This window comes from Xyrauchen texanus, chromosome 21 (genome assembly GCF_025860055.1).
Source record: "Xyrauchen texanus isolate HMW12.3.18 chromosome 21, RBS_HiC_50CHRs, whole genome shotgun sequence".
Taxonomy (NCBI): domain Eukaryota; kingdom Metazoa; phylum Chordata; class Actinopteri; order Cypriniformes; family Catostomidae; genus Xyrauchen; species Xyrauchen texanus.
The window spans coordinates 21686048-21696740 of record NC_068296.1 but is presented as its reverse complement, the minus strand read 5'-3'; the positions used below and the strand labels follow the sequence as shown (position 1 = coordinate 21696740).

Sequence of the window (10693 nt, the reverse complement as noted above, 5' to 3'; positions counted from 1 at the left end):
TTCTGTAAATTTGAACTTTTCTTTATGCATTGTTTCCACTCTGTCATTTCCTGCTACTGTCAAGCAACTGTTTAATTCCGAACACAACAGCACTTAGTGCGTTCGCGGAGAGATTGACAGGCAGGAATTTGGCCAATAGTTGCTGCAAGCCTCTTATAATCGACCAATTGTTGTGTGAGAAGGCGGGACTTACAAAGAGGGGTTAAAGCAATGCAAACATGTGCACACCCACAATAAAGCATTAGACCAGATACAAATCATAAAGCAACTACAGCCGAATCCCGGACATTTTCGCAAATGTATAAATCCCGGCCGGATGTTTTTTTAAGGTCCGAAAAATGTCCGGGAAAAAGAGGACGTATGGTCACCCTACTACTGTGGGTGAAAGCCAGCCAGATGATGATCTTCAGACTTTAAGGACCAAAAAAAAAAAAGTGAATTCTTACCCAAAGCCTCATTTGCTTCATTTTTGCTGTCTTTCCTGCTAACTGCTGTTAACTCGCCATACGTTGGTTGATGTCAACTCCTCCCCTACCTGCTGCATATTCAACAGAGTGGAAGAAACGGAGTAGCCCATAGGCTACCGACAGCAAAGAAACTTATTCTATAGGCTAGAGTATTTATAAGACCTATGTCTATTTTTACAGGCTGTATGCCGTATGCGCAAAGCCAAAGCACAATGAAATAAGACAACTTATGATTTCGGGGGTTTACATAGGCTATTGTGCGGTTTCATATTTGTCAGTCAACTTTTCAAAATACATTCAGGGCAACACTCAAAACATTCGGGGCTGAAGCCCTGGCAAAATCGGCTGACGCCGCGTCTGCTGCAGAATGGCTCCAAAAATAGAAAATCCACCTTTTGGAGTTGCCCAGTCAGAGCCCAGACCTTAACTCAATAGAGATGCTGTGGAATCACCTCAAGAGAGCTGTTCACAACAGACATCCTAAGAATATAGCTGAGCTGAAACTGTTCTGTAAGGAAATCCCTTCTTGCCAAAGGAGGTTCAGCCAATGATTAAATCCAAGGGTTCACTTACTTTTTCACAGAACTGTGAATGTTTAATGTTTAATGGGACGTGTTCAGTAAAGACATTAAAGATTATAATTTTGTATGTGTTGTTAGTTTAAGCACAATGTGTTTGTCTATACTTGTGACTTTGATGAAGATGAGATAACATTTTATGACCAATTAATTCAGAAAACCAGCTAATTCCAAATGGTTCACATACTTTTTCTTGCCACTGTAGTTGCATGTACATTTATGATATGGTGGGTTCTTTGTTCTCTTTTGAGCTGGACAGTAACTCACCATCCACTTGCATTGCATGCAAAAGAGCACCTCTGACATTCTACCTAAATTCTTGTTGTGTTTCATGGAAGAAAGGAAATAATATGGGGTCGGAACAGCATGAGGGTGAGGGTATGTAAATGATGACAAAATGTTTAATTGTGTGACAACAATTTCTTTAAATTTCTGTCACCATATATCACATGAGAGTGAGAGTTTTGGGAATTATTATTTATTTACATAATACACAATGTTCAGTATACCACCATTATATTTTTCTGACTTGAAAGCTGTTCCTCTAGAAAACCATCACATGGAAGTAGTAACCGCTGCAGACACCCTGTGCTCAAACCCTTGAATATTTCAGGGAATGGCCTGTCACTAACTGAATAACAGTAACCCACTCACTAATGGCACACAGGGAATGTGATGTTTCTGAAAAGTGCTACTCTGGGCAGACTCAGCACAACTGGGTATGCATAAATATTTTGTGGAAGTCTGTGTTGTAGCATCTAAATAACAGATTGATCTAAAAGTTCTGTCATCATCGGAGAAGGAAAGATCGCCCTCCTTCCTCTAAAATAACTTTTCTACCAAAAAACGTATGTGTGTGTTTCACAAACAAATATATGTTCTCTCTCAAACACACAAATGTCCACTTATTATTGCAATCTGAAATATAGACAACGTTTTAGGACCGAGCCATGGGGTGATCATAAATGACTTCAAAGCTTGCTACTCTTTAGCAGTGACATGTTCTATACCATAGCTTGCGAGGTATACAGTATGACATTCTGCAGATTGCAAAACATGTTTCCCCTTACATTACGTTTTTGCTTGGTGAGAGATTTGCCGCAAGCTTGATATGGCTAAATATTTCATTTAATCTCTACTTCAGTGGTGGATCATTAAGATATATCAATAATGTAGTGATTAAAATGATGTGTGTATTCCAGTGTGTGTGTGTGTGCACAACCTTTTACCTCTCTCTTTTACTTACTGACCTACACACAATGTATGGACTGCAGAAAACATAACCATGGACCATTGACTGTGACTAAAACTTATCATCACAATGGCCCTCTATTAACACATGATACATTGTTATATTCAATGCAGTGTGGTTCTCATAACAACAACAACAACAAACAAGAAAATGCAAAAGATCTCAAAATGGAGAAAGGAAAGGAACACAAATGTTTTCAAAAATGTATTCACCACCAAACAACATTTATGTTGTAATTTATTTGTTGTTCTGTATGCCTCAATATAATATTAATACTAAAATATATCCAATTCCAAAATTAAAAAAAATCTGTAAAGTATCTTTAAACTGAACAAAGATATTTTCACTTGTAATTGCAGAAAAAATAATAAAAAAATACTCTGTTTATATCTTTGGAAACATTTAGACAAATATTTAGTCTATAAAAATAAAAAGATAAAACATTTAATTACATCCACCAATATATTAATTGATCATTTGTTGTCAAATTGTAATTATCCACCTAATTTAGTATTTTATGCAAATTCAGTAAATAATATATTCACTTTCATACAACTTTATAAATTTTTTGCCCTTTTTGATGAACAGCATGTCTGTCTTTAACTCTTCAATACAGACAAAGAGTACTGACTGTAACGCTGATTAATTTCAGTTGTTCTTAATATTAATTCCTGAAAGGATATGAGCTCTTCACAAAATGAACCTAGCCTAAAGTTAGACTTGGGAGAGTCTTGAGGCACTGGAATGTCCATAAAGTTACTCTTTCCCTGAATTAGATACATGAGAATTAGGTTGCATTGTCATTCTATATTGTTAAGCTGCTCATGTCAAAATATGAAACCATGCTGAAGATTATAAAGAGCAGCCCCAACATTATTTTACTTGCTAATTGTAGCAAAATGTTGCATTACATATTTGTCACCAATTGACTGACTAGCCTTTGCAGATCTTCAGTCCGCATACGGGTGGTTTCCAGCACCTCTTCATGATTAGCCCTCTCTTTGCTGTCATAATCAGTCACTACCTTGTTGGTAATCAGGGAGAGTCCAAACACACGCAACCCACAATGTCGAGCGACCACCACCTCTGGAACGGTACTCATGCCTAGAGTGTAGACACAAAGAAACTATCAACCCAAATGAACTGTCAAACAGCCCTATTTTTGAATTAATTAGTAATATTTTTAAGGTTAAACTGATATTTCACCCAAAAATGAGAATTCTGTCATTATTTCCTCACCCTCATATAATTCCAAACCCAAATGACTTTCTTTCTTCTGCAGTACAAAGGAGAATAAATTCAGATCTTCAGAATTTCTCCTTTTGTGCTAAGCAGAACAAAGAAGGTCTAATAACGTATAACATTGGAATAACATGAGGGTGAGTAAATAATGACAAAAATCTAATTTTTTTGAGTGAAATTTCCCTTTAATACAATATTTCTATAAAAACTACACTATAAAAAAACTATTTTGTTAAGTAAATATAGCAGAAAAGATTAAGTGCATTCTACATTAAAATACTGTTGTTAGTTTCAGAATGAACTTAACAATATTAAGTAAATTCTATATTCAAACAAGCTCAAGCGCTAGCTTATAATTAAATATTTATGATTGTTTTTATGATTGTTTGCAATTTTGAAAATGTATATTGTAATTTATTAAATGTAATTTATTTGCTAATTTGAGTAAATTTCACTGGTAAATAAAGTCCATTTTACTTTTCAAAGCAGGTGTTCCCAGCATTTACTGGGCTTGAATAATTAATGAGCTTGCATGGATCCATTGTTTGCAAGTTTATTCATGCCGTTTTTAGTGTTAATTTTGTTGTTATGTTTGGTAACTTCTTGTTTTGTGCAGGCTTAAGTTCATTTTCTACTCAAAATTACCCGTTCGTGATCAAAAATGTATTTGTTGATTGTCACTGCTACGGTGTCTTGTGCACCAAGTGTTGAGGTCTGCGTGTGCGGCTCTAGATCTAATTTCTATCACTGGTAATGCAGGGTGATGCTGTCTTATAGACTACATAGCATGCATAAAGTTTCCCTGTGGGAGGCTTCCATATATCATGTAGTATATGATAAAACAAATGTTATTAAAGAAAATTTAAATTGTGACGTTATAATTAGATGATTATTTAAATTTTACTTAGTTTAAGTACTATGTACAAAATATTTGTAAGTAAAAATTACAGAATTTACTGAAATGTTTAAGATAAATGTACTCACTTTAATCAATATTATGTCATAAAGTAGATTATATACCATTAAGATTTACTTAGAAAAACTGTGTGCAAAAACTTGCAAAATAAGAATGAATTAGATCTCACAAGTTATTTTTTTTCAATATAAATTTTTATAAATATTTGTGATTCTTTTATCAATCTCAGCTTTAACTTATAATACATGCATTTTGTCTTGCTCACAAGTGACAGTATTCCATAGAAAGTGTTTTATTGTACATACCTACAGCATCCGCCCCAAGCATCTGGAGAACTCGACATTCAGCAATCGTCTCATAAGAGGGTCCAGCCAACATGCAGTAAATGCCCTCCTGGAGGAAGGAGGCACAGCCCAGTTGTTCTGCAATCTTCCTGGCCAGTTGTGCCAAGTCTCTATCATATGCATCAGACATGCAGGGAAAGCGCACTCCAAATCTACAGAAACATATGACAAATACTTGAAGATCTATTCTTTTCTAGATGATATTCAAAAGCTGAAAGCAGAAACATAAACTAAATTATAAAAAAAAACTGTTTCTCCTATCAGTAAAAAAATACATATATTTTTCAAATAAAAATAAAATATTTAATTACAAATAAGTTTAATCCATTCCTTACATTTTCTGCTTACATTTTCAAATTCTGTAGGTCATTCAGTTATTTTTAACATAATGGTAACAACAAAACATGACCTCAAATATAAATACAATATGATTACAATTTTGAATAATATATTTAAACTCTTAATACACAACTAATTCACCTGTCCTCATTTCGACCACACAAGGGATTTTGACCTGCAAAGCCCGGCATGTTGATATGGTCTTTGATTAACATGATGTCACCCACTTTAAACTTGGGATTTAGTCCCCCAGAAGCATTAGTCACAATCAGAGTCTCAATCCCAAGAAGAAAGAACACTCTTACTGGGTATGTGACCTAAAACAGGACGAGAATAACATAATAAGTTTTATTATTATTATTATTATCTTCATAATATAGTAAACTGAAGATTGGAATGTAATGTAGTTTTTATCCCTCTTGCCTAAACTGTATAATACTCAGGCCAATTGATATGGTCAATTGTATTCACATGGTAGTCTTTGAACATTTGCAGTAATGCTTTTAGCTGAAAAACTGATTGTCCCACCCATAAGTCATGCCATTGGTTTAGCCATTGTTACTGTCAGGCTGGTAGGTATGCTCAAACAAACAGAGCCTCGGTTTTTACACTTTTTGGGTGGACTATCCTATGAATCCAACTGATCGTTGTTTCTGAACAAAACAAAACTTCTACTGGAGAAAGCATTTTAAACAGCAAAAAAACTTCACACTTCACCTTTAAGTACATTTGAGAAACTGAACATGTAATGAAATGGTTTTTGCCCCCACTGGCACTGAATTAAGAAATGACACTCAAACACATGACTGCTTTTTTACAATACAGTCAAGAATGTGACAAGCAATTTCAGTCACATGCCCAACATGCCCAAGAATAAAAAATCACAGAAACATATTTCACTTGGCTTCTGCAACAAAGAACAAGAATATGTCAGTGCATTTCTGAACATTGTTTAACCACTGAAGTTACGTTGTAAAAGTTTAAAGGAGGCATTACTGGATGAAAGAGGAAGTTGTCAAAGGTTAACTGTGCTCTTCTCTGTTATACTTAAATTGCTGACTGCAGTAACACTGAGAAATTAATGGTTAAACTCAGAATAAGTTATATGTTAGTGTTGTGGTTTATTATTGCTAAAGGAAAAGAAAAATGTAAAGATAGACTTTGATTGTTAGTTTTTTCAGCGTTTTCCAAAAACATTTTCCCATAACTCATAGCTATCAAAACCCAATTGCTTTTACACATCTTTTGGTTCTGGTTTTGTTTTTAGACATGCTTCCTCTGCGCAAACATGATAAACACATGGTTTGTTACAGTCTGCAGAAAAAGCAGGTGAATTGTGATATGCAGGTACAATAGTGCAGTATATACACGCACCCACTGAGAGCACAGTTTTCCTGTTGATGTGTTTTTGGAGAATGATACTCACCATGGCTATGTTATAGCCCTCATAGAAATGGAAACGGCCTTGCATGCAAACACACTGCTTGCCATTCAGCTCTCCAAACACCAGCTGGCCTTTATGTCCTTGCACTGAAGAGACAAGATGAAAGAAACATTAAAATGTATATTTTAATGTTTCTTACAGTAATACACTGATCAAATATTGTCAATACAATTACAAACGTCAACAATGCAGCGTTGCAGTTTCACAATAAGTGAATTGCTAGATTGTTAGATGTTACAATTTGGGTAAATATTAACATCTTCTTTGTTTTACCTTTCTATTTGTGTGTATTCAATAGGTTATGAAACAAATATGAAATCCTCAAAATTCACCATTTTTTTTTGTGAATTTTAGTAACTCATATGACAGAAAAATCTGTCTCCTACCTGTACTGTAGGGGAATCGGGGGATTTTATCATAAGGAAACACGGTCTTGTTGTCCAGCATGTCAGCCAATCCACCCAGCCCTGACCCACAGATAATTGCCACTTTGGGTCGGATATCTGTATGAGCAAACAGCCAGTCTGCTGTTTCTTTGTAGTCTTCATAGCTGTAGCTAGACAGAGACAAAAAATATTGTTCTGCTTAAAGAAATTTCAAGGGGCATGCTCGCAAGATTCAGTCATTAATTAATAGAATACTTTACGGTGGCAAAATTAAAGTATCACACTGTTGGATCACGTCTGTCTAGGAGTCATTTCTTACTTGAGGTAACAGCTGGTTGTGAAATACTGTAGGTAGCTGTCAGAATGATCTGTGTTTGATACACACAAATGTTAACCTAAAATGACCTGTCAAGTGCAGTGACCCTATCAAGTTGCTTTGAGAGGGAGGACACTGATGAGATGCAAGTCAGCTGACAACAGTATTTAGAATAGCAAAAGAAACCACACACTTGTCTAAAGCAGCAAAAACTTTTATTAGACAAATATATTCCATTATTTATTCTATTGTATTATACTGTACTTCATTATGTTTGCCATTATCTCTTAATTTGTGCAGCAGTACGTTGAATGACCCCTTTTACTGTTTTTACTGTCACATTTAGATGGTCTTCAACAATCACTTTAGCAAATGATTTCCAGTAAAGTGTGAAAGCTGCTGTATAACCCTGGTAGTGTTACCATACAAGCTAAATTACATGTAGTAGAGCATTAAATCAATTGGTAACAACAGAATCTATCTGTTAAAATTAGTAAATGCATCAGACATTGTGGAAACACTTTACAATAAGGTTCCATTTGTTTACATTAGTTAACAACTTTAGTTCATATGAAATAACAATAAACAATTATTTTACAGCATTTATTCATCTTGTTTAATGTTAATTTCAACATCTATTAACACAGTTTTAAAATCAAAAGTTGTATATGTTAACATTAGATAATGCCCAATGGACTAATAGTGAACAATTGTATTTTTATAAAGTAACATTAACGAAGATAAATAAATGCTGTAAAAAAAATAAATGGCTCATTATTAGTTCATGATACCTGATGCATAAACTAATGTTAATGTATGGAACCTTATTGTAAAGTGTTACTGGTATTATGAACTAATAATATACAATATATTTTTACAGTATTTATTCATCTTTATTTTTATATGTTACAAATTAATTTATAAATATAGTATTGTTCACTGTTAGTTCATAAAATATACAACTTTTAAAAATGTCTAAAAATAGATTATTTGTAGAAATTAACATTAACCAAGATGAATTAGTGGTATCAAACTAATCATTGGTATGATTGGTATAATTGGTAATGTTAACTAATGTAGTTGTGTAACCAATAATTTTCTGAGCTGTAACTAATAGAAAAAACAATAAACAGTATATCAATTTTCGATACTTATCACTAGGCATTAGCTGTGTTTATCCAAAGCAGGTCATGCCATGTTTTGCTTTGTCATGTATTGTACTTGTAGGCTTTATGCTTGTAGTTATTCAATATGACAATGCCATAGGCAACAGTCTGTCACCATCCCAGTATGCTCTTTGGTTCCCATACATTTTCTGTCAACTCTTTAGCTAACCACAATACAGCATCAATCGTCGTAATCTGAATTATGATACCATGCATAAATTCTTATCAGTCTTATCAGTCTGGGAACAAAAAGAACATTTTAAATGCATCCTTGTGGAACTGCTTACGTAGTTGGTTTAGCCACGTTTATGACGAGGAAGCTTTTCGAACATGTTGTAAGCATGCGCTGTCCGTGGTGCTGCAGGGCGTTGCTGGATCAGCACTTTCCATTCAGAGCGCTTCCACAAGGCTGAGCTTCAAACAGTATGTGACTGCGAAACAATAGGTCTCTTATTTTCTAATCACTGTGCTGCCTATTTTTTTGACTTTCAAAAGGCCTGCCAACAGCCATGATGTACTCTTTTGGGACCATTCGTATTGCAGCCTGTCTCTTTAAGAGCTGCGTAGAATTCTCTGCGCACTCCTAGATGAATAGGAGGATTCTGTTACGTAACCATGATTACGGAAGGTAGATTTTATACTTATGCAGTAGCTATTTTATTATTTGATTCGAGCGTCTGATCAACCGAAAATAACCCCATTCGAAATAGTTTCTCATGTTTACAGTGAAAGTGGAAGGTAGTGGTATACAAATTAAGAATAAAGGTCAGAAGGATGAAAATCCTTTTGAGGATAGAGGCTGCATGTAAAACACATAGGCTACCACCTGTTCAGATAAGACTTTAGATTTGCATGTCATCCCTTGCTTAAAGGATGAAAATTAACTGACAGCGAGGAAGCACTACTCAAGATATCACATATAATTTGGCACTCACTGCATATATTTATTTTTCACCTTACCTGCATTCATTGGATGTTGACATGTTGGCAGTGGCTGTTTGCACGAGTGATAATACAGAGAAACCTGAGCAAACGAGAGGTCAAATAACCGACGGTCTCGTGGGAAGGGTGGCGAAGGAGGAGGAGGAGTTCTTCTTAAAGTCGTTTCTTAAAAAGCGCTAGTTGTTCTAATCCAATTTTCTGTTAAGAGTGGGCCGCTCACTGACCCGCAGTCAGAAGAGCCTTGAGAACTGTCATCCTGCCAGGACCAACACAGACGTACTTCACTGACACCACAGCAGGGAAAAGAACGTGTTTCCATTTAGTTTAACTAAATGGTCCTGGCAAAGTTTCACTTGTCACACGCGGAGACTGTGATTATGGATATATATATATAGTAAAATATTAATGGAGCAACATAATTTGTGTGAAAAGAAAATAACAGCGGAATGTTGTTTTGATTACAATTCTGAATTGTTTTTGGGGACACTTGGGACAATAGTTATAGTTCAAAATTTGAAGTTAAAAATATGAGTTAAAAATAACCACTTCATAAAAGGGTTAGCCATTATCTGCTCATTTCGATTACGTTTCATACCATCTCAAATATTCTATTAACAAATGCATCACTGTTGTAACTGGATCAGTCAATGTGAGCCCACTTTGAACATTTTACATAACAAATCTATTTGATTTGATATAATTTTAAGAAAAACAATGTGCTATATGGGGTCCTTTAGCCCTTTCAACAGGGGGGCTTTTTACTCCCTTCACTTAATGGAGTTATTAAAAAAAAAAATTGATTTAATCACCTTGAACAAAACTGAAAACGATAAAAAAAAAAAAAGAATCTAAAAAAATAAATGTGATAATTTCTGGGATTCTCCTTAGCAACATAAACTACGTAAGCTACATAAATAAAAAACAATAATATGAAATATTAGATACTTTTTAGATATTGCACGTGATGACCTCATGGATCAGGAATATTTTGAAGTGTATAGTGACAAACAGGTGTTAAAGGAAAGAACTGTGGTAGTTTTTGTTGCTGTTAAGTGTTTTGAAAGAAAAAAAATCAAAAGTGCCTTTTACCTCTTGGGGCATTTAGCCTTTCTACATATACAGTAACAATAGCAAAACATTATACTGGATCCTTATAAGATAATCTCAATATAAGAAAATGTTATAGCCTAATACAGCACATGGAAGACATTCATGTCATGACAATGAATGTTTTGATCACAGGCATATACTGTACATGTGAACTTTGATGACTATGGATAACTGTTGGTGGGATCAGAATG

At 34.6% G+C, this 10693-nt stretch overlaps 1 protein-coding gene across 1 annotated transcript; it reads right to left on the bottom strand.

Moving 5' to 3' along the window:
• Positions 1-1489: 1489 nt before the first annotated feature.
• pnp6 (purine nucleoside phosphorylase 6) lies at positions 1490-9631 on the bottom strand. Its single transcript, XM_052152898.1, has 6 exons — positions 9411-9631; positions 6969-7138; positions 6565-6668; positions 5280-5455; positions 4761-4951; positions 1490-3401 (listed from the first exon to the last, which is right to left on the bottom strand). The coding sequence occupies exons 1-6, from the start codon at positions 9431-9433 to the stop codon at positions 3205-3207; spliced, it is 861 nt and encodes a 286-aa protein (XP_052008858.1). The 5' UTR covers positions 9434-9631; the 3' UTR covers positions 1490-3204.
• Positions 9632-10693: the final 1062 nt, after the last annotated feature.

What these genes read in the sequence shown, in the direction of transcription:
- pnp6 (XM_052152898.1), bottom strand. Translation starts at nt 9,433, where the DNA reads ATGTCAACATCCAATGAATGCAG. An exon ending in CCGATTCCCCTACAGTACAG is followed by an intron (nt 6,669 to 6,968) that starts GTAGGAGACAGA and finishes TTGTCTCTTCAG; the next exon opens with TGCAAGGACATAAAGGCCAG. An exon ending in AGGGCTATAACATAGCCATG is followed by an intron (nt 5,456 to 6,564) that starts GTGAGTATCATT and finishes GTCCTGTTTTAG; the next exon opens with GTCACATACCCAGTAAGAGT.